Source organism: Mastigoproctus giganteus, chromosome 11 (assembly GCF_048544385.1).
Source record: "Mastigoproctus giganteus isolate SK-2022 chromosome 11, ASM4854438v1, whole genome shotgun sequence".
Classification (NCBI taxonomy): Eukaryota; Metazoa; Arthropoda; class Arachnida; order Uropygi; family Thelyphonidae; genus Mastigoproctus; species Mastigoproctus giganteus.
The window spans coordinates 90,112,902-90,138,463 of NC_143585.1; the positions used below are offsets into that span (position 1 = coordinate 90,112,902).

Sequence of the window (25,562 nt, forward strand, 5' to 3'; positions counted from 1 at the left end):
TAATAAAATACTGTTCACTATACGATATGTAGTAAGCGCTGGTCATTGTGATGATGTTTGTGAATTGAATTTTAATTTTATTAAACAGCAATTCTAATAAGCAAAAATAGGAGGAATATTATGTGCAAACTATAAAAGTAAAGATATAAAGCACAAATTTACACTCAGAATATTTTCCACAGGTTAGCAAAATAAGAATAAATTTACAATTACTTACATAACTTAATTTTTTTTTTTTTTTTTTTTTTTTTTTTTTTATGAAAACCCCAAACACGAAAGGTATCAAAACCTATAGTACTTAGTACCATGCATGGGGGGAGGGGGGTATGCCGGAAACTTTGCTCTAGAGACTAAACATGGGTTTCACCACTTCAAGCCTCCAATAAGCAAAGTGGTGGTATTTCATCGGTTGATGAAAGTCATCATCATCATCTTCTTCTTCTTCTTGGTCCTTAGTTGGCAGCTGGGGGAGGCGGTTGGCCACGCAACCAGTATGCTGCTGTAGGTGCCGCAGGGTTTCGGACTTGCTCTGTGATGTTCTTCCATACTTTATGATCCATGGCGTCAGTCCTGGCTTGGTTAAGGTCGAGACGTCGGCTCTTCAAGTCATTTTCCACTTGCTTGGCCCACGTTTTCATAGGCGCGGTCCGTTGGATGCTCCATTGTGTGGGTCGTTGTATCCAAAGGAGTGTGGATGGTATTCTGTTCATGCCCATTCTACATACATGGCCAAACCATCTAAGCCTTCGCTTCTGGATTTGGTCGGCAATGGTTGGTTGCTGTTGGCATCTGGTGCGGACGTCGAGATAGATGGTGGCTTGCGACCCATCTATTATTAGTGATGCGGTCACGAAGTGAGATGCCCAAAATCTGCCGCAGGCATCGCATTTGGAATACCTCAAGTTTGTTTAAATCTAGCTTGAGACAAATCCATGTTTCTGATCCGTAACGGAGAATGGGCAGGATCAAAGTCCGGAAGAGTCGGATTTTAGTCTTTGAGGAAATGTTGGTCCTCTTCCACAGACACCATTTGAGCAAGGTGAACACAGTAGCCGCCTGTCCAATTCTGCTGTGGATTTCCATGGTGGATGCAACTTTCTTCTCCTGGACCAGCGACCCAAGGTATTTAAAGTCCTGCACTTGCTCGATCTGGACGCCTTCGAGATAGATGGTGGCTTGCGACCCATCTGTTGTCAGGGCCTTTGTCTTATCAGCATTGATCTTCAAACCGTATGGCCGGGCAATGTCGTAGAGGATGTCCGTGGCTTCAGAGTCGTTACCAGCAAAGATAGCATTATCATTGGCAAACATCAGGTCAGTCACATAGTGATCCTTGTCATCTACCACCTATACTGTAATATGTGCATACTAACTAATTGATATTTCTGTTCACTGACTTTTTTTTTTTTGGGTTGTAAAACTTAAAATAGTAAAAAAGATAAGCTGTAAAACTTAAAATAGTAAAAAAGATAAAAAAAGATAATGATGAAGAACACAGCACGCACAAATTGCAACGCGATATGCCCAAGTGAGATATGGAGTAACAAGTATACAAAGCTTAAAAAATAGGAATGAAGAGAAGATTCTGAAAATTTACGTATAATTTTTATATGATTGAAGATTTCAGTGAATGGGAAGTATTTCACCATCGATCTTATCGCAAATTATTCATTTTGGAAAATATTCAATTATTAGGCACATTCACATCTATATATGCATAGAGAGACATTGTTTTCACCATGTCTGCATGTAACAACTCTACTCCAAGCAGATGAACTTCCTTGAAATTTTGTGTACTTCTTCTAAAGCATTTGTCTAGCAATCTCAAATTTCATTAAAAATTGTACAAATAAATCTGGCAATTATTATTTTTTTTTTTTTCTCATACAATTTATATGGAAAAAAGAAATAACATTTTTCTGCCATACAGTTTGTATGGGGGGAAAAAAAATTTTTTTTAAAAAATAATAAAAAAATCACAAATTACAGGTACAGGCACTCCTCTGCTTACATACAACTCGTAGATACGTACAAAGCATAAAGCTTCTCAAAATTAATAAAAAATACTGTATATCGTAAATATATCGACAGTTTTGAACCATGCATACGAAGTACCAAAATGAGCTGCCGTGTACAGTGGACCTCCGCTTTACAATATTAATCCATTCCAGAGACACCATCATGTTGTGAAAATATCATAATGTGAACCGAATAACACATTGTTTTTTTGGTAATTCATTCCAAAACCTTGGAAGTCAAAATTTTTACTATATAACTAAGCTATTTATATCTCTAAAAGGTCATTTTTATAATGGAAATTATATTAGTTTTATATAAATTTATGCCAGATAAGCACAACATAAAAACCACTTTTAACTAAAGGATGCAAAAACAAAACGTGGCCAACACGTTTACAAACAGTGCTACTGGCTCAGAGGAAGGACTACATGGTCTGGTTGGAGACAGTCGTAAGCATTGAAACAAGTAGACACTGGTTAAAATAATCACCAGAATCGTTGCTTTATAGAATCAAATTTCAATACACCAATCCAAACCATTAAAATGCACTATGCTTTCCCTGTTTATTGTCCTGCAAACTCGGATTTTTCATCCAACAAACAGAAAATCACCACAGAACACACACAATTTACAGATAGTATAAATGGAGCAATATGAACTTAGTCGCTGATGCTCCTAAAACAAATCCTACTCCAACAACTCCAATGCCATTTATTGCTATGTTTGGTTATAAGAATCAATTTTGAATGCCTTTGTGATATTTTTCTAAAGCACATTTCTGGAGGTCATCTCTAGAAATGTGCTTTGGAAAAATATCCATGAAACAATAAAAACTATTTGCAGTTTCTGGTTTATTGGACTTTTCTGTTAGTGAAATCTATTATAAACAGGTTATAAACTCGATCTTATTGCATTTGCAATTAGATCGATTGAAATGTGCCTAATAATTAGATAACTGAAATTTTGATAAATGGTTTTTGGATAATTGGATTCTGCTGTTCATATATTTTTTGATTATTATAAAAACAGGTTTTCATTTCCAATATATTTTCGTTTATTTTTCTTTAATATAGTCTTTAAGCTCTGCAGAGCTTGCAATGTTCCCGGGTCAGTGTGGCAAAGAAGGTTGTTATCTGTGTCGAGTAATTCTTCCTGATTGCTCAACTACTGTTATAAGAGCTGAAAAGGGAGAGACACTAGGGGAGATACTTCAGAGTCTTATAGAAAAGAGGAACCTAAGTTATACAGCTGTAGAAGCATTTGTTATGGGTGAAGATCAAGTAAGATACAAGATCAATATTTAATCTAGAAATGCTTTAAAAAGTAGAGTAAAATCTCACACACACACGCACACGGTTTTGATGAAATGTTAGCAAATTATTTAACATTACAATGTAATAAATTTTTGTTTTTACTTAAATTTCACAATTAAAGTTTTTATTTCTTTGGTCTTTAGCCACTTGATTTGGCTGTTGATGTGAGTTCTTTAAGTTGCAAAGAAATACGAGTGGAGCAGGTGGTTCTGTTCTGTTTAGAACTTCCCAATAGGAAGACTATTGGTGTCAAAGCTAGGCCAGGTAAACAGTGCAAGGAAGTTTTGAGGCCTGTTCTCCAGAAATATGGATACAAAATGGAGCATTTAATATTGAGCATTGTAAGTGCTATAATTAGGTATACACTTTTATGAAGATATATATTTATGGAAACCAATGATTATTTTCTGAGCTCCACTGTAATTATATTATAAGTTATATTGTTAGATGAAGCTTCCACAATAAATATCAGCATGCAGTATAAAAATTATAGTAAGGTGATGTTAGTATTGCATCATTGTGAACATAGAATTTAAAAATAAAACAGTTAAACACAAGGATGCAATCATTAATTTATGTAACAGTAGTGAATCACTCTGGAGTGATTGACTTTTTATAAAAGGTGTGATATTTGTAAAGAAGAGCTTCGTCTAAACTAACAGTATGGTCATGATGATGTATTAATAAAATTATAAGTATAGTAGTATTGATGCGTGTCACATGGTTGATAAGAAATCATTTGACTACATTTTTTCAGGAAGAAAAAGGTAGTCTTCAGGAAACTTAAAGAAAACTGAAATTGATTTCTCTTTCTCTCATTCTTTCCTTCCCATATCCCTCTTTCTTAATTAGATTTAAAAAAAAAAAACCCTTTGATTATGCACTATATATTACAGTGGGCTCTTGATATCTATCATTTATTTATTCCTTAAAAGTGCAACATATAAACAGAACTTATGGATGATGGGCTTTGGTGTCAAAACTAGTTTTAAGAATAATTTTATGTATTTAAAAATACAAATCAGTTTCCTGCTTGAAGGGTAAATTACCCTCAGTCTACACACAAGAAATTAAAATTCCAAGTGGAGGACCATGGATTCCTGGGGGTATCATCCTTCTTAAAAAAGGAATCTGTAATTTGCATCTTAGCTTTCTTCCTCTCATTTAGGATTTCCTTGTATAGTAATGGAGACTGGTTTTTGCCAATCACCAAATGAAAAGAGAATATCCAAGGTTATTTTATTTTATTTTATTTTTGGTAGTAAAATTTAAAACACAGTAAGAAAAGATCAATAACAAAGCACACGGCTTGCGCAAATAGGAACTAACACGACACGTGCAACTTTTTACAGAGTAAAAAGTTTACGAAGTTTAGATATGGGAATGAAGAGCTGATTCCGAAAATTTATTTATGTTTTTTTATATGATTAAGGATTTCAGTGAAAGGGAAACATATTTCGCCATAATAATGTAAAAATACACATAATTCCAGCTATCGATATCATAAATGCAATAAGATTGAGTTTACTACCCATTTATAATAGATTGTACAAAAAAAAAAGAAGAAAAAAAGCCCAATAAACCAAAAACTGCAAATTATTTTTATTGTTTTATGGTTGTGACCTCCAGAAATGTGCTGTAAAAAAAAAATATCACAGAAGCGTTCAAAATTGATTCTTATAACTGAAGATGTGATTCTAATAAACGATGAAAGTTTAGTGCATTTTATTGATTTTAATCGATTCTTTGAAATCTGATTCTAATAACTAATGATCGCTATAACCAGTGCTTACTGTATGTACAATATTGGCAAAAAATATATATATATACACATACATACATACATACACACAGAATATTTCATATTTCCCTGCCAATAGATTGTGTTATTCTCTTACAACAGGCTTGCTGACTCACACCAAATGAATCATTATTAGAAAAAGAAAGAAAAGAGCCAGGATGCCAGTCTTTTGCTGAATCAGCAAAAAAAATAAAAAATAAATGTTTATTCAACTGTGTCTACCCACGTCATATTCTTCATCTACAGAATGTACTAGTCCAGTTGCTCCTTAAAATTCACCATACTGTCACCCTCAACCATTCAATAACATGGTTTATTCTAGTGGTCAGCAACACAATGACTAAAGATAAACTTTCTTAAGTTCATTTTATTAGTTTTTATTTATGTCCCTAGATTTTTGTGGCCCATTTCATTGTGAAAATTCCATAGTCATTAATTTTATTTCTCCCTCTTAGTGCTTTATACACCTCATTTTGACCTTTGGAGATGTTTACTGTCTTTCTTTAGTTGTTGTCTCCACACCTGGAAACAGTATTCCAAATGCAATCTCACTAGTCCTTAATTGAAATTTATTGAACCAGCCCTTACTTATGAAACATTCTTCTTCTGATTTTTCTCCATCCACCTTGATTTTCAAAAAAACTTATCCTGCTTTATCAATATGAAACTGAAGCTTTCTGTTAGCTTGCTGTTCAGAAATCAAAATGAATTATGACTATTCCATTTTTTTAACATTTTCTCTGACTCTCAAACATATAATTGTATCAGGAACTGTTAATTTTGCAACTTTGCGAAAATTTATTTTTATTTTGTTACACAGAGCATTAATGAAACTACAATAAATAAATTAGCTTTCGGCTAATGCCAGGATGGTGCGTGAGGCACGTGGTTAATTGTTTGTTGATGTTTGCGGCTGTGACGTTTGGTGGTGACGTGGCCAGCGTTTGTCTATGGATAGAATTACTGACTCTGTGATGGGGTTAACTTGACAACCACTGTTCCTGTTCAAAGCGGTGTCCGAGCATTTTATATTTAGCGATTCCAGCCAGGTATGCCTCAGGTGATGGTGGGACCTGTCCACAACCACGACATCGCGGTGTGGGTCGATGTCGTGGTGGGTTGTCCAGACATGCTCGGCGATAGCTGAGTGTTCTACATCTGCCAAACGGATCGCCCTTTTATGTTCTGAGAGACGTTTCTCGAGTCGACATCCAGTCTCTCCAAAGTAGCAGCTCGTGCAGTCACGGCAAGAGATGCGATAGACCAAACCACTTTGTAGAAGGGTGGGGACAGGTGTTTTTATGTTGGAAAGGAGAGAACGCAGTTTCTTGCCTGGGAGTTGGATGCACTTTATCCCATGCGATCTTAGGATTCTACCGATCTGCTGTGACAGGTTGGGGTAGTATGGGATGAATGCCCTCATGGATGACTCGTCACCGTTGGCGTTGCTGTTGGTCGTCACGTTGTCGCGTGCTTGTAGATCACACCTGTCAAGGACGTTGATGGGGTAGCCACACCTCGTAAGGTCTACTTTGACTCTGGTGATCTCTTTGCGTCTTTCATCTGCGGAGCTGGAGTGTGTCCAGGCGCGAGTTAGTAAGGTTCGGGCAGTTGAGAGGAGGTGGCCCCATGCGTGTGCTGACTGGAAGTTGGTAAATTGGCCAGCACACATGGGCTTACGATAAACTGTCGTCTTCAAGCACGTGTCTTCGCGCCAGTCAGCACACGCACGGGGCCACCTCCTCTCAACTGCCCGAACCTTACTAACTCGCGCCTGGACACACTCCAGCTCCGCAGATGAAAGACGCAAAGAGATCACCAGAGTCAAAGTAGACCTTACGAGGTGTGGCTACCCCATCGACGTCCTTGACAGGTGTGATCTACAAGCACGCGACAACGTGACGACCAACAGCAACGCCAACGGTGACGAGTCATCCACGAGGGCATTCATCCCATACTACCCCAACCTGTCACAGCAGATCGGTAGAATCCTAAGATCGCATGGGATAAAGTGCATCCAACTCCCAAGCAAGAAACTGCGTTCTCTCCTTTCCAACATAAAAAACACCTGTCCCCACCCTTCTACAGAGTGGTTTGGTCTATCGCATCTCTTGCCGTGACTGCACGAGCTGCTACTTTGGAGAGACTGGACGTCGACTCGAGAAACGTCTCTCAGAACATAAAAGGGTGATCCGTTTGGCAGATGTAGAACACTCAGCTATCGCCGAGCATGTCTGGACAACCCACCACGACATCGACCCACACAGCGATGTCGTGGTTGTGGACAGGTCCCACCATCACCTGAGGCGTACCTGGCTGGAATCGCTAAATATAAAATGCTCGGACACCGCTTTGAACAGGAACAGTGGTTGTCAAGTTAACCCCATCACAGAGTCAGTAATTCTATCCATAGACAAACGCTGGCCACGTCACCACCAAACGTCACAGCCACAAACATCAACAAACAATTAACCACGTGCCTCACGCACCATCCTGGCAGTGCATCTCTATTCCAACTGCCATTCAAGTATTGTAATCCGATGAAGGCTGCCACCCAGCCGAAAGCTAATTTATTTATTGTAGTTTCATTAATGCTCTGTGTAACAAAATAAAAATAAATTTTCGCATTATGAATCCAGAGCACGTAGGCCTGTTTTATTAATTTTGCAATTTTGTTTTTATCTTCTTATCCATTCTAAAGTGTGTTGTGTCTCTCTTGAACATGTCTCTTTCAACCCTTTCTTTCATCTGCCAGGCAAAATAGCTCTTTGAAGACAGCAAAGTCAGCATAACTTGTTTTTCTTTATAATTTCAGTAATGGATTCTGTGTCAGTTCTTATCTTGTAATTTCACTAGTTATCTTCCCTGCTTGGTTGATTCTGTTTATTTTTCTGTGACATTTCATCTCAAAGGCTGCACCCCCTCCCTCATTCACGCAGCATCCTGATCCATATGCATAGTGGATATAGGGTCAAGTGGCACTGCTGGTTGCACACGACTCTGCTATCAGTTCCGTTGGGTTGAGATAAGTTTCCCATAAACGTTAGAACGTGTCAGTGATGTGTTATTAATGTTATGTGATGTAGGGTTCTATAGCTCTTCTGGCCTCTCTGCCTATGCACCTATGGAGCACCACAGACTCTTAGTTTCTGTCTTTGGCACAGGGAGCTGGGCCAGGAAGTCTGGAATCAATAACTCTGGCTAGGCTGTCCCTGAGGTTGCCTGAGCTTCTCAGGGAGGGGACACACACACACACACACACACACACACACAGGAAAGGTTCAGGTAGAGTTGTGAAAATAGTTGAGGACAATTGAAGTGTGGAGGGTAGAATAAAGAGTAAGGAGGTTCAGATAGGCCAGCATACAGTATATGCTAGTGAGCAAAAAGTGTGTTCCCTTTTGAGTGAGATCCATCCACTCAGGAGGAGAGGGAGGGAAGACATAGTTCTGAGGCAAGAGAACCTCGATTTGGGAGGGACAGCAGGTTCCATGTTTGATTTCTGGGAATGGGGTTAGAAGCAATCAGCAGCAGAGGTCTGCTGCCGAATAATCCTACACCACGAGTTCCCTGGTGTCAGCAAATGCTACCCTAGGCCAGAGTGAGCAACTTCATGCTTCCCGCTCAAGTCTGTCCTGTGTCATCTTGCCTTCCCCAGTTAGGAGCTGGGCACTGGTTGTAGAGGCGTTGAGTCCACCAATGTGGCATTTGTTATTGTCAATTTAGGGTGTTGTCTTTATTTACTTGGTAAGTCCTTATTTACCTATCATTTCCCTTGATTGGACTCTCTTTTTGTGTGTCAGTAGGGCTGTTTTATTACCTCTCCACACGAGGCAAGTGCTTGTTTCAATTGTGTTGGTAATCTTCTTGATTGCATCATCAGTGTGTATATTAGGCTTATAGAATTCTGACTGTAGTCCTACTTCTTGATAGCAGGCAGTAATTCTGCCAAGAATAAGGAGTTCTAATATTTTTGTCATCACTGGTCACGGGGAAATTGGGCGATAGAACTTAGCAGCAAAGGGAGGTTTGTTAGGTCACTTTACCAGGAATGTAAGGACTGCCTGCTTCCAGGAAAGTAGGAAACAACCTGTAGAGAGACATTTATTATATAGATTGAGCTAATGTCAGGATAGTACTCAAACATTGTCTGGAAAAAGCATTGTCAACAATTATTATTATTATTCACTGTATTGCATGTGCTTCACCCCTGAACAGCTTCAGCTAGGAGGGTGCCTATATACATTTGTACATTATAACTTAGACAGCGCCGACCTGGCTAGCTGGGTGGGTAAAGTACCTGCCTGGTAACCCGAAGGTTGGCGGTTCGAATCCCGCTTCGGGCTTGGATCAGAGTAAATGCAAAAACTTTGGGAGGTGCATTATGGCCACAGAAGCCGATGCACCAACAACTAACAAAAAATAAAAATATATAAAAAATAACTTAGACAGAGACATAGAAGTTGTACATAAATTATGCATACATAAACATTAGTTTCTATACAATAATACTACAAATAACATCAAATACAAACAAATAAAGCACATACACACATATACAGTGACACAAGAAAAAGGTAGAGACATATAAATGCATACATATCGTAATATATACAACTAACACATAAACATACAAAAAATAATAATTTAAAACAAATTAATTCTTCAGCGAAATAGAGTTCAGTGGAGATTCCATCCTAAAGGAGATAATCGGGACACTTCTACAGTTGTATGTGGTGGTACATGTTCTGTATCTTCTCAGATCTGTATGCTTTCTCATCACAGAACTTGTGGGGATCAGTCTTCAGGGTGTTGTACGTTTGGAGAATGTTAGATGGAAAATATCTTCTAAGCATTGTTAAATTCTGTAATAAGCTTCTTAGGGGAATCCACTTGTCATTGCAAAGGACGCAGGAAGGCCTAGGGCTTACAACAAGATTATGGACATTTGTGGTGTCAAGATGATCAGTGAGGAGTTGGCAGAGGTTGAGCAGATTTCCTGCAATGAACAACTGATTCCAAGGGGGTATAACCAAGGTTAGCATACATGATTGATCTTGAGATGGTGAAAGGATGGCCATTAACACCGTTCAACCACCTTAAAATCCAATACTCCATATCCATGAGTTTTTTTATGTTAGTGAGGGAAGCATAGGACCAAATCGTCGAGGCATACATGGGAATCGGAACAATACATGTTTGTATGTAGTGAGTGGCAAGTTTGTGGTTGTTTACTCCAGTAAGTTCCTGTCTTATCACCCACATTGCTGACAGGGTTTTTGCCTAGTGCTGTTGGAAGGTCGGGCCTTCGTCCCAGGTAAGCCTTAGATTGGTGTGATGTGAGATCTTTTGGACCCTAATACCATTGATGTAGATATCCATGTTCATCTTCTTCGGATTGGTGAAAGACATTTGTGTTGACTTGGTTGGGTTTATGGATAGACCAATATTCTCAAGATAATGGTCAAGTTCTTCTATTAGGGCAGTGGCATGGGCATTGATTGGATCAGATTTGTCATCGTGTTTCGACGAGATGAAGAGTTTTATACCATCTGCGTAAGAGCTCAGTCAGGGTGCATAGAGAGGAAGGGGTCCAAAGCGGCAGAAATAGAATAGTGCAGAAAGGACGCCACCTTGGGGGACTCCTCTGTAGATGACATGGTTCGACTGGAAGGTTCTATGTGAACATAGAACCTTCCATCTAGAATGTTAGATGGAAAATATCTTCTAAGCATTGTTAAATTCTGTAATAAGCTTCTTAGGGGAATCCATGTGTCATTGCAAAGGACGCAGGGAGGCCTAGGGCTTACAACAAGATTATGGACATTTGGGGTGTCAAGACGATCAGTGAGGCATCTCTCGGATGCCTTTTATTTGAGAATGGAAACAATGACTTTTAATAAGCCTCCCTGTATTCTGAAATGCCTTTCATCATCAAGGCATTGATTGAGATGTTATCGAAAGCAGCTTTAATGTCTAAAAAGATTATATCAATCTGTTCTTTGGCATTCGGAATCATTTGGATCCGAAATAGGGTGTCCATTAAATTTGTCACAGTCGATATCTTTGGAATCACAGTGTTTAAATATTGGAGGTCTTTTCTGGAAAAAATGCATGACAAGAATTGGCAGCAGAGTCTTTTCGAACAATTTTAATAAATTGATACTTATAGAGATGGGACGAAAACCCTTCTTGTCTTTCGGATGTTTGATTTTAGGCACAGGTTTTACGATATAATAATTCCATATTTCAGGGATAACCTCAGTGTGTAGGGTTTCTCTGAATATGTGTAGCAAGACCTCAATGATAAATGGACTGCTTACTTTCATGATGAAGAGGGGAAACATATCAGGGCCAGAAGTGGATTTATTTGGGAGACTATTTAATGCTTGAATAAAATTTTCTTTGGTTATGGTGATTTCTGTTAGTAGAGAGGTCTGATAAGATTGGATCCAGATGGAGTCTTGTTCATGAAATTTACCAGCCAACTGGTATTGTCTGGTGCGAGAGAATTATACTTTAAATTAGGATCTGGCGAGATTCCAAAGGTACTGTTTGTCCATTCTCTAAATAAGGTTTCATCCCCGGTGAAGTTGGTATTCTTGTTGTTATTGATTCTTTTACACTTCTTAAGCTTTTTAGAAATAGCAAAGTTGTACTCTTGGCATTTGTGCTTTAAGAAACAGGCCCATTCTTTTTTGTAAGCTATCTAGTCTTCAGCAGTTTGGGTTTTCTGCCATTTTATGTAAGCATTTTGTTTTCTTACAAACACTACTTTGATATTGTTGTTAAACCACCAGTTAGACTGATGTGAGATCCAAATTTCGTTAGACACACCAACACAAGCTATTTGAAATAATTTTTCAGACAGGATGGAAGTGGCTTCAGGCCCTGACCTTTCTAACAGTGCATTCCATTTATACATAGTGAGGCGATGGAGGATTATTTCTTGCTTTATGAACTTGTTCGAAAAGACTCTTCTCGTATGCAGCAGGCCACATTCTTCAACCGAGGTACTAGAGAGGTTGGAGTGGGCATAAAATTCACAATCCAACAGTTGATGATCTGATTTGAAGAATGTTGGTTTGATAAGTTCTGCATGAGGGATGTTGTGAAAAATGAGGTTGAGCTGCTGATTTCCCCGAGTTGGGGGAGTTTGAAGTGGATGAAGTTTGAGCATATGTAACATATCTTCCAGAGAAGACCGAGCCATTGAGTACCTTGGCAGGGGCATGTTGAAGTCCCCTACGAGAATAGTAGGGATGTTGGGTTGGAGGTTGGTAGTAATCAAGGCTCTTAGTTCCGTTCTAACCTCTAGGGTGTGTTCTGGAGGGAGGCAGACAGTGCAGACGTGTATTCTAATTTTATCGAGGTCAAGGATTACAGAGATGGCTTCAAAGTTTTCAGAGCTACTTGAGTTGGTCCTATGTTGAGAAAAGGAATTTTTATAGATCATTACCACTCCACCACCACAGCGAATGGCCTGTCCATTAGCTTGAGCAGCATAGTTCAAAGGGTGTTAATAGATCTGTTGTGGTTCAGCCAGGTCTCCATTAAACAAATAATATCTTACTCTGCAGTAAGGAGAATAGACAGAAGTGTATAGAGTTTGCAACTTATGCCTCTTATGTTGTGAATGTGGCATCTGATAGCTACAGGTACGGTAATGGGACACTGTAGTTGTTATGCTTGAGTATTATTATGTCCTCTCTGGAGCACTTGAGCTTTGCTGTCTTCAAAAGGTTTGATTAGAGTATTTCGTGGCCATGGGTCCAAGCTGATTTGGCGGTTGGCAGGGAACGGCTGGATTTGAGACAATGAAAGAGGCATAAGATGCGTACCTTGTACATAGTTTTCTAACATCTACTTTCATGGAGTATTCCTTCCAATTCATTTCTGTGATTGCCGGTATAGTGGTTGCTGGATTTAATCTTGACCCAAAGATTTGGTCCTCAGTCAGTACAGCAGTTATATTGTAGTTATATGCTGGGAAAGTTGTTCGTTGATTGGGTTTCGGATGATGTCTTATGATACCCTTTTCGTTGATGTTTGTTAGAGATGGAGGGAAATAAGACATGGCACCGGGATTTAGAAGTTGGTTCTCTTCATGGGTGCCGTTTTGGTTGTCTCTACCCTTTGGTCAGACACCAGTTTGGGCTGATAGCAGTAATGTCAGCATAAGACTGCCAAAACAATTGTTTTTGTTGTGGCAGGTTGAGGCTGCAGCCGACAACCTCATTGACTGTATCCACTGAATTAGTACCAGCAAGTGTTACATCCCTTATCTTCTGAGTATCCTTTTTCAATGTATCCTCTGTTATCTTTTTTACTGTATGAATTTCAGATGAGGGGTTATGTGTTGCGATGCAGCTCTGAGAAGAAACGGAATTTGGTTCCAAGTATAGGTGACTGAACCATCAGGGGCAATGATGGTGTTTATTTCACCCTGAGGTAGTTTGTGGCAAACTTTTATAAATAATGCCACATCATGCCCGGCGGAACACGGTAAGTCTGATAAGCAGGGCATAGGGTCGGCAATGTTTTTTTTTTTTTTTTTTTTTGTTAGTTGTTGGCGCATCCGGCTTCTGTGGCCATAATGCACCTCCCAAAGTTTTTGCATTTTACTGTGATGCAAGCCCAAGGCGGGATTCGAACCCGTCGGCAATGTGTGAGGTTGCCAAAATTAAAAATTTTATTATAATAATATTTAATAAAAGTATCTCTCAAGGGCACTAAATACATTTCTGCCGCAATGCCCGTACATATTGTACGAGCATTGCGGGAGGCCAGACTCGCTTTGTGCAACTTCCGGGTCGGAAGTTGCACACAGTGATATCCCAAGTTAAGATCCCATAGCCTAGGACCATACTGCAATGTGGTCTACGAGATTAAGTGCCCGGATTGTGAGGAGTGTTATGTGGGGGAAACGGGGCGACGTTTAAAAGGACCGTCTGGGGGAACACACGACCGCTATCAAGACTGCTAACTATGCGAGGTCTGCTGTGGCAGAGCATTTCTGGGAAAAGCAGCATCGGATCTCCCCTGAAGACGCGGTCATTACTGATCGCATCCATGGATTTTGGGAATGCAAGTGGCTCGAGAGCTTACGAATCGGTTCATCCGGTCACAATACTATTAATCGGGACAGGTGGATCCGTTTATACCCCCTGTTTGAGGCAGTTGTCCTCAGAAGGGATGACCGTTTCTGTTTGACACGCTCCCGAGCCACTTCCATTTCCGATACGCGCATGGAGAATGTAGATCATGTGTCTGATGATCACGTGCATGAGTGCCATGGATCTGCTACTTAAGGATGTGTCTTAACACTAGTAGTATGCTGTTGAAGAAGAAGACGGCAGTCTCCGAAATCTCCAGGTTTCATTGTTTTATCGCTTTTAAACCCAGTTTATTTTAGATAATTTTACTGCTTTTAACTATATTTTAAATTATATTGTAACTATAATTTAATCAGTGTTTTTATTTTCATCACATTTCACTGTATATTATTTTATTTTATAGTAAATTTTGAGTTCAATTTCTTGGCTGGTGTTTATCATTAATTATTATAGTATGGAAATTCCCAGCCCCATAGGCCTGTTTGAAGATATTTTACAAAGTTTAAGCCCAAATTGTAGCATATAAACACTCCAAAATATGAAGATGACTAATGCATACAATTGCTGTCCTGATCAGCTGGTCATTGCCATAGTGCATATACAGTAAACCCCCGCTATTTGCGGTTTCGCGTATTCGTGATCGCCGATTTTAATATAAAATGAAATCTAAAAAAATGTGAATTTTAAAGCGCCGTGAATATTTTCCGCCATAAAAAAACATGGGCATGGCTAGAATTATCTTTCCCGGTCAAAACAGTGCTCAGTGGGTGTGGGGAGAGGGATGACAAAATCGCTAGCGTGGATATTTCTCAACTAATCCTTGTTCAGTATGTGTTATGCACTTGTCATGGAAGGTTTCGTCGTTTGCTTTTAATTTATATGCTTATAAATTTATCAATTTATAAATTGATATGCTTACAAAAATGATAAATCTACCGTTTTGTTATCGAGTGTGTTAACGGAAGAAAGTGACTTTATTGTGGACAAGTTTTTTTTTACCCGTACAAAAATATAGCTACGAATAACAAGGGAAATGTGAAAATATCAAAGAAGGTGATGACATTAGCGAATAAAATTGAGTTATTAGACAAAATTTCTAATGGTGAAAGTGTCTCCTCAGTGGCAAAACATTATAAAATCAATGAGTCAACGGTACGAACAATCAAGAAATCGGAAGAAAAAATCCACCGTGGTGTCCGTAAAAACGCGCTAATTGCTTCAAAAATTTGCTCTGTAACTCATGATGTTAAATTTGAAAAAATGGAAAAAGCTTTAAATCTGTGGAGAGAAGACTGAACTCAAAATAAAATTCCGTTAAGTTCACTCATCATTCGTGAAAAGGCAAAACTTCTTTATTAAAACTTTAGCGAAACTGGTGATAGCACTGGCGGGATAAGTTTCTTTTGCTAGCAAAGGTGCTGGTTTGAAAGATTTGTTTGAAATTTCTAATAAATATTACATTTAATATTAAATTGTTTCTTATTTTCATCTCGATGCCATATGCTTGCATTTCACTATGTACATAGTCATAATATGAAGGTACATATAATACATACATACACAAAATTTTAGACTAGTTTTTCTTATATACTGTATTTCATACTTTGGAATGGAACCCCTTTATTACTATGGGAGCCATAACTCAGTATTTGCGTTTTCGTTATTCACGACATTTCTCAGGAACGTAACCCTCGCGAATAGCGGGGGTTACGTAGTTGACTTAATATATATGATAAAATATTTCTGCTAATATCTCAAAAACTATTAAAAATAAATACATCCAATTTCACCTGGTGATACTTTTTAAGGTTGAGTATCCAATCCATACACATACAGGACAGAGTACAACTGATCTGTAGAGTGTTAGTTTAGTTTCAGTTTTTCTTCCAGATTTCTAGCATTTTTAGAAAGTTTGTTTATAGCTGACCAGCCCTATTTGACTCTGCCTTTGTTGACTTACTTCATGTAGGTCTTGTTTTCTGTTATTTAAGTTACTAGTTAAGTGAAGCTTGTTCTATTGTTTTTCATACTGATTGTGATGGATGGTTTTTTTTTTTTTTTTTTTAAGTTCATGTGCATGTTTTATTTAATGTAGTTGAGTTGAGACTGTTTAAGAATTTTTCCTAAGTAGTCTTAGGAATTTTTATCACAACTATTATATCCGAATATTTTGTCTGGTTTATTGGTTCCATTGATTTTTATTCGATAGTCTATATTTCCTCTTTTGTAATACTTCCTAAGAAGATGTTAAAAAGGTAGTGGGGAGAGAGCTCCTCTGCATTACCTTTCATAATTGGAAATATTATCAGATTTGATATTTCTGAGCTTTACTAGCATTAGAGTTCCTCATAGTATTCAGTTAGAAGACAGACACCGAGCATGATGGTGTCATGCTCTGTGTCTGTTAAGGGCTTTCTTAACTGATTTCTGTTCCCATGGTCAAAAGCCTATTTGTAATCTAAGAAACAAAAAGACCTGCTTGTAGTCTGGGGAGGGTAAATTACCAGACCAGAAATACAATTTTTGTTTCAATCCCAAGCGGGATCTACCAACCTCAGGAGCATGAAGATCACATCAGATTCACCCCTTCCTGTTCTTCTGAAGGCCTATCTCTTCTTTTTCCACAATCTCTTCATATTGTTTCTCTGATCTGATTTTATCAGCTACAGTTATTCTTACTGTTATAGGCAATATTCCAAGTTTACGTCAAATGACTGCTTTTTGTCAGCTTCAAAATGAAAATAATTTTCAATTTCTTTTCTAAAGTGAGGCCTCTTAGCATTTTCATGAGACTGTAGACTGAGTTTAAAAATAGTAGTAGTAGTAATAGTAATCGAGGTATGTGATGCAAGAAAGCAAGCTTATGTAGCATCAGCCAAAAAAAAAAAAAAAAATTCACACATCCATTCCCTCCAAACGTTTGTCCAGTTCCTCCTTGAATTTATTTAAGCTATCAGCTTCCACAACAACAGATGAAAGTTTGTTCTAGCAATCAACTACCTGCTAGCTAAAGGCAAATTTTCGTGAATTAGTGACTTTTAAGTTATATACATGATGTGTGAAGCAGGTTCACCATGATAATATGAGAATAAGAGTTAGTGGATAATGGATATGAGAAACAATGGACGGGGAAGAAGTTGATGGATATTGTATTCTGTATTTACAAAAAAGGCAGTGTTTATTGATTTTCCTTCATAAGCATTACCTATGAAGGTAACGCTTCCAGATTCAGGGTACACTCTTCCTTAAGAACTTCAGGAGCATTAAAAATTTCATTTCTAAAACTATTTGTTTTCAGATACCACTTATATAAATTAGATTGTTGTGGTGGGGGAAGAAGACTATGCACTATATTTTTTATGTAAAATTGTAATAGCATAGAACCTCCTAAATCTATAGGACTTAGTGTTACCTTACTGGAGTTTTGAAATCTAATACTATTGGATTCCACTGTTTTTGTGTTGTCATGGCAGATTTTGAGACCATTCAGCCACTCTTGATGCCACGCCATTTAGGTGTGGTGTAAATTATTATAGTGTAACTGAAAATGCTTTCATAAAATAATATTCTAGAATAGACTTTAAAAGATCTCTCTCTCTCTCTCTCTCTCTCTCTCTCTCTCTCTCTCTCTCTCTCTCTCTCTCTCTCTCTCTCTCTCTCTCTCTCTCTCATAGCCTGAAGGAAATGTAACCAAAGGCTTAGAAGGAGACCACTTAAAACATCACTAATACACTAACTCTTAGCTGCGTGAACTCTAGGTGGTGCCACTCCTGTCTTTCTATGCTGGGACTGCAAACTAACAGTGTTCTGTTGTGATTTTGCTATTTTACACTCCTTAACTGTTTGGCTTTTGAGCAAGCTAACAGTATTCTTGATTCAAGAACGGTCAGCAAACATTTCTGGTCCCCTCAGTTAGTCTGTGGACTACAGTCAGGTGGCCTACTTTTGAGAATGATGAAATATCAACTTTTGGAATAACCATTGAAAGTTTCTACTTTTGGAACAGTAGACATCCAAGTCAACACCTTGTTCCGCCCTCAGCAACCTGCATCCCACTAAGCATGCTAAGAAGCTAACCCAGTCAATAACATCAGCCTGCATAGACTATGAGGAAGAGGATGCCCAGAAAAAATGCTGTTCCCTGGGTGGTGTCCTGAGCTTGAAGACCTCAGGTGAATGGTACGCTAGGCAAGAGAAAATTTCCAGTGTGCAGGGGCCTCCTGGCCCCAGAGCAAGATTGCTGCAGTGAGAGAAGCCTATAAGGACCCTCAGAAATGGTTACACTACCTTCATTACAAATAAGAAAAGGATAGCTAGTGGGCCTTCATTGGCACATCTAGTAATTCAGATCTGCGCTTGGGGTGTTATATATCGGATTGCTATGAACAAAATGATTTGCTGGAGGTGTAGGTGATCAAATTGACTGCCCTATCTTTTCAGTCCAGCTACTTAATCCCAATTTCTTTAACAATTTCCTTGCCTAGGGTTGTTTTCTTTACATCTGGAAATGGACAAATCTAAGGTTGATACTCAAAAATCCAGATAAGCCTCCTGCTGGCCTGAGGTTTTACTGTCCAATAGCTTTTGCCACCTTGCTTGGTAAGATTCTTGATAGTGTTACTGCTGAGGTTAAGTGACCATTACCACCTGCAATCTGATAGGCAGTATGGATTCAAACCAGGTAAATCAACAGAAGATGCAGTGTACCAGCTAACCCAAGCAGCAGCCAATACTCAAGAAAAATATTTGCCGACCATTGCCATTGACCTTGTTGGAGCATTTGACACCTTGTAATGGCTGGTCTAGCATCCTGCAGAAGTTATGCCACGTAAGTTCCCACTCGGCTTATATAAAATAATAAACAGTTATTTGAGCAATAGAAAAGTTAGTCTGGACCACATATCAACAGATAAACAGAACTGTCATAAGAGGGTTCTCCTGGGCTTTGTCGTGGGTCCATACTTCCAGACCATTTTTATGGGCAAACTACTAAATACCGATCTCTCAACCACAGAGGACATGGTGTTTGAAGACAACCTGGTTCTGATTGTGAAGATTAACTCCCATGCAGAAAAAGAAACTCCAGCAAATTTTAGCCCTATAGAAACTGCAGTAGCAGACCAATATTCATAAAATCAAAATGGCCCCAAATAAAGCTAAAGCCATATTGCTTAAAGGAACTGTGCAGATCATCTTTTATAAAAATCAGTGATATTTTCTTGAAAATTGTCCAGGAATTTAAATGCCTGGCCATCATATTCAGTTTTAAATTAACCTCCTATCCATACTGGAGCAAGATGCTCCAGATATGGATAGAAAATGTAAGAAATTTTGTCAAAAAAAATGTAAGAAATTATATAGGTCTGATCACTAGAATCAGCAAAGCTGATTAGGGATTAAAAACAAAGACATTAGCTCTGATCTATAAAGCAGTATTCATACCAGTACTCTTCTTTGGTGCTGGAATCTGGTTTCATAGGAGAGCAGTAAACAAAAACAAACTAGACTCCATACAAAGAATCATCCTGCTTGCCATCACAAGAGCCTGTAGAATGGTTAGTACCCTTGCCTTTCAGGTTTGGTTTGGGGGGGGTGGATTACCTTGCCTCTTGACTTTGAAGTTGTTCACCTTGGTGCCTAATGTGGCTCCAACTCTCCCTTGAGTATCCTCCTGGCCTGTACACAACTTTCTTTGACTGGTTATACAGTCGATTCCGATTATTTTTTTTTTGGACACATCGGGACTAGTGCATTTGGCCCGATTAAGTGGCTGTCCCAATTATGCAAAGTTTCATGTAAATAGGTAAAAATACAGCTTTATGATTGATTCTCAGTACGAGCAAACAACATTACGATGGGCTCATCATAGTAAAGTACTGTTCACTATACGATATGTAGTAAGTGCCAGTCATTGTGATCACTAGGGTTCGGATTTTTATGACCTTAAATATGACAAAATAATTTACCTTTAGCATTTTAGCATTAGCATTAGTAGAGGCATATGATGCAAGAAAGCAAGCTTATTCAGCATCAGCCAAAAAAAAAAAAAAAAACACACCACTCCCATTTCACCCCTCCGTTCGCTCGAAATACCTGTCCAGTTGAGCCTTAAATTTGTTTAGGCTATCAACTTCAACAACAAGTAATGGAAGTCGGTTCCACCAACCAACCATCCGCTGGCCAAAGGCAAATTTCCGCACATCTATCCGACATCCATCCTTCCCCAATTTGAATTTATGCCCTCTGAGCTGATTATTCTGAGCAAGATGAAGAATCCCATTGGCATTGAGCATGCTCAAACCATTCAAAGCCTTATACACCTCTATCAGATCACCTCGCCGGTGCCTAGTCTCCAGACTCTGTAATTTGCAAAACTTAAGCCTTTCTTCGTAAGAGCAACCCTTTGTTCCATTCACTAATCTTGTTGCCCTTCTCTGTACCCGTTCCAGCAGCTCTACATCCTTCTTGAAATGAGGCCTCCAGACCTGTATACAGTACTCAAGATGTGGCCTAACCATTGCCTTATACAAGGGAATAATCACCTCCTTATCCCTGCTAGAAAAATTCCTGTATATCATTGACAAGACACCATGAGCTACTCTTGCAGCTCGTCTGCACTGCTCAGAGAACTTCATATCTGCCTGCACAATTACCCCCAGGTCCTTTTCATTCTCCACCACTGTCAGTGTAGTACTGCAGAGTTGATACATTGCTCTGGGGTTACTGTTTCCCATATGTAGTACTTTACATTTGTCAATGTTAAACTTCATTTGCCACCTCTCAGCCCATCTGTTCAACCTTTCCAGATCCTGTTGCAGCAGCATAGCATCAGTGGTGTCCTTAACAACCCTGCCAACCTTTGTATCATCTGCAAACTTGGACATTAAACTTGATATCCCATCATCAATATCATTCATAAACACCGAAAACAACAACGAACCCAACACTGAACCCTGAGGAACTCCACTAATAACATTAGCCCACGTCGAGCAGTGTCCATTGATTACCACTCTGTCTTCTGCCAGTCAACCATCCCCTTATCCATAGCAGCAATTTGCCCCCAATGCCACACTGCTCCAATTTGTGCAGCAGTCTTCCATGTGCAACAGTATCAAAAGCCTTTCTAAGATCCAAATATATAATATCAAAGATATTCAATGCATCCAGTTCTTTTGTGACTACATCATAGTATCCAATCAAATTGGTCAGGCAAGACCTGCCCTTAACAAAACCATGCTGCGTCTGAGCTATAACTGAAGTCTTGTCTAGATGATCCTGCAGTGCTTCTTTAACCAGTGCCTCCATTAATTTACCTGGAACAGAAGTTAAACTAACAGGTCTATAATTACTTGTCAGCCTTTGATCCGCCTTTGTGAATTGGGGTTACATTTGCACATCTCCAGTCTATGGGTACATCCCCTGAGTCCATAGAAGCTCTCATAATTATGGCTAGGGGTTTGCTTACTTCCTTGCCGCCTCCTTTAATATAACTGAATAGATCCCATCCACCCCAGGTGCCTTTTTTATGTTTATCCTCAACAATCTCTCCTCCACTTCCCTCTCAGTTATTACAAAATCATCCAGCTCACTGCCAATGTTTACTTTACCTACATCATTCTCCTTCCTGAATAACTCCTCATGCGTGAATGTAGATGCAAAATACTCGTTTAGATTGTTAGCCACCTGAGCAGGATCCTCAACTGTTGAACCATCAATATCCAGTGGACCAATCTGATTCATCCCTTTCCTTCTTGAGTTTAAATAGGTAAAGAACTCTTTTCTGTTTTTCTTTGCAACCTTTGCCAAGGAATTTTTGTAGTCTGCCTTTGCCTTCCTAATCTCCTTTGTGACTTGGTTACAGACCAACTTATATCTATCATAGGCTTCCATGTCACCCATTAATTTGTATGTATCCCATGCATTTTTCTTCTCATATAAATGATATTTACTTTATTTATTCTTTTAAAGTTGTACAACTTGTTATACAAACTTCTAACAAGTAATATAATGAAAATATCACAATTTGCAAGTTTTTTTTTTTTTGAAGTATAAACATTAAAATAAAATTTTTTAAACATACAAAAGAGTCCATCAGAATTCAACGTGCTCAACCCATTCAAGGCCTTATACACCTCAATCAGATCACCGCGCAGGTGCCTAGTCTCCAGCCGCTGCAATTTGCAGAACTTAAGCCTCTCTTGGTAAGAGGATCCCTTCATTCCCCTCACCAATCTTGGTGCCCTTCTCTGTACACACTCAGTCAAATCTACATCCTTCCTAAAATGAGGCCTCCGGACCTGTACGCAGTACTCAAGGTGTGGTCTGACCATTGCCTTATACAGAGGGACAATCACACCTTCTTTTCCCTGCTAGCAAAATTCCTGTATATCATTGACAAAACAACATGACCTGGCATGTCAGTCTGTCTGCATTGCTCAGAAAACTTCATATCTGACTGCACAATTACTCCCAGGTCTTTTTCATTTTCTACAACCTGAAGTGTAGTACCACACGGTTGATATGGTTCTCTGGGGTTACTTATACCTATAATCAGTACTTTGGATTTGTCAATGTTAAACTTCATTTGCCACTTCTCAGTCCATCTGCCCAAATTTTCTAGATCCTGTTGCAGTAGCACACTGCCATTACTGTCATTAACAACCCTGCCAACCTTTGTATCATCTGCAAACTTTGACACTAAGCCTGATATACCTTCATCAATATCATTGATAAATATACAAAACAACAGTGGACCCCCAACATCGAACCCCGTGGGACTCCACTAATAACATTAGTCCATAAAGAGCAGCACCCATTGATTACCACCCCTGTCTTCTCCCACTTAACCATCCTTTTTTCCATTGTAGCAACTTACCCTTAATACCATTCTGTTCCAATTTGTACAATAGTCTTCCGTTTAAAATAATTAAATGCATATGGCATAATACTTTAAGAGTTTAGTATCTATATAATATCGGTGTTTTGATACACCATAGACACTCTTAAAAAAACTACAAAGTAGTTGTTGTGGGCATCATTTGCTCTTTCTCATATTGTGCTCTGCCTTCACGACGAGTTGCCATGATACTGCACCACCTCAAATAAGTAACGCTTCACTAATAGAGAAGACTATTGTTACTTATTCTCAGTGAGTACTGATGATAGGCCAATAGCCTTGAAACATGTCTGGGTGGTGGTACTCACTGAGAATAAGTAACAATAGTCTTCTCTATTAGTGAAGCGTTACTTATTTGAGGTAGTGCAGTATCGTGGCAACTCGTCGTGAAGGCAGAGCACAATATGAGAAAGAGCAAATGATGCCCACAACAACTACTTTGTAGTTTTTTTAAGAGTGTCTATGGTGTATCAAAACACCGATATTAAATAGTCTTCCGTGCGCAACAGCATCAAAAACTTTCCGGAAATCTAAATATATGATATCAAAATTATCTTTTTCCATCCAGTTCCTTTGTAACCACATTATAATATCCTATCAAATTTTGTCAGACAAGACTTTCTCTTAACAAACCCATGCTGTGTCTGAAGTATTGCTGCAGTCTTGTCTAGATGATCCTGCAAACCAGTGACTCCATTATTTTACCCAGAACAGAAGTTAAACCATCTGGAAGTTTGTTCCAGCAATTAACCACCCGCTGGCTAAAGACAAACTTCTGCACATCTATTGTACAGATGTCTTTCCTCAATTTGAATTTATGCCCTCTCAGGCGATTACTCTGAGCAAGAGGAAGAATCTCATCAGCATTGAGCATGCTCAAACCATTCAACCTTATACACCTCAATCAGATCACCTCGCTGGTGCCTAGTCTCCAAATGCTGCAACTTGCAGAACTTAAGCTTTTCTTTGTAAGCACACCCCTTTGTTCCTCTCACCAATCGTATTGCCGTTCTCTGTACTGATTCTAGCAACTCTACATCCTTCCTAAAATGTGGCCTCCAGATCTATATACAGTACTAAAGGTGCGGCATGACAATTGCCTCGTACAATTGCCTCACCTTATCCCTGCTAGAAAAATTCCTATATATCATTGACAAGACACGATGAGCTACTTTTGCAGACTGTCTGCACTGCTCAGAAAACTTCTTATCTGACTGCACAATTACCCCCAGTTCCTTTTCATTCTCTGCCACTGAGTGTAGTACCACACAGTTGTTAAGTTACTCTGAGTTTACTGCTTCCCATATGCAGTACTTTACATTTGTCAATATTAAACTTCGGTTGCCATGTCTCAGCCCATCTGCCCAAATTTTCTAGATCCTGTTGAAGTAGCACACTGCCATTACTGTCATTAACAACCCTGCAAACCTTCATGTATTCTGCAGACTTAGACATTAAGCCTTATATACCATCATCAATATCATTAATAAATACAGAAAACATCCTTGGACCCAACACTGAACCCTGGGGGAACTCCACCAATAATATTAGTCCATGAAGACTAATATTATTAGTGTATCGGAAAACTGCTTGATTGGGGGGATTAACAGAGTAAAAGGGTAAAAGTAGCCACAGGCAGAGGTGAAGGTGATTCTTGCACAACTTCTATTAGAATAAGTAGCGACCTGGAGCAAGCGGTGCTGGGGGTTTCAGGGACTGATGGCAGTCATCATGAAACAGGTGGGTATATGGGATGTGTTAGGGTAACGAATAATAAGGATGGGTACATGTATATTTGCATGTATACCAATGCTAGAAGTATAGTAAATAAATTTGAAGTGTTCGTCAAGACATCAAAGGTGGATATTGTTGGGATAGCAGAGATATGGTGTCACACAGATATAAGGAATGCAGAACTGGAATTTAGGGAGTACAATGTATACAGAAAAGATTGACAGGATAGAAAGGGAGGAGGTTTTATGGTGTTAATTAAGAAAAACATAAAATCAAAAGAAGTGCATCCAGTTGATATAGATGAACAGTGCAGTGTTGAGTCAGTTTGGTGTGACATAAGCACTGCGAAAGCAAAAATAAGAATAGGATGTGTTATAGGCCTAATGACTCGAATGAGTACAGTGAACAATTGTGCAGAGAAATAATGGGCTAGTAAATCAGCATGTCTTATAACGGTGGATTTTAACTTCCCAGATATTGACTGGAACTTGTGGTTTGGTCACTCACACACTAGTAAAACTTTTGTGGATTTATTGGATGATTGTTTTCTGTAGCAGCATGTTCGAGAGGCAACCAGAGAGGGTAATACTCTTGATCTGGTTATCAGCAGTGATCATTCGTGTATTAAGAATTTGCAGATAAAGGAACCATTAGGTGGCAGTGATCACTGTGTACTGATGTGG

At 38.9% G+C, this 25,562-nt stretch overlaps 1 protein-coding gene across 1 annotated transcript in view; it reads left to right on the plus strand.

Moving 5' to 3' along the window:
* LOC150078245 (regulator of G protein signaling loco-like) overlaps positions 1-25,562 on the plus strand; it is a 311,630-nt gene that overhangs the window by 240,355 nt on the left and 45,713 nt on the right. Inside the window, 2 exon segments of the mRNA XM_090384508.1 lie at positions 3,093-3,299; positions 3,476-3,673. Of these exon segments, the coding sequence (XP_090240634.1) occupies positions 3,093-3,299; positions 3,476-3,673 (405 nt within the window).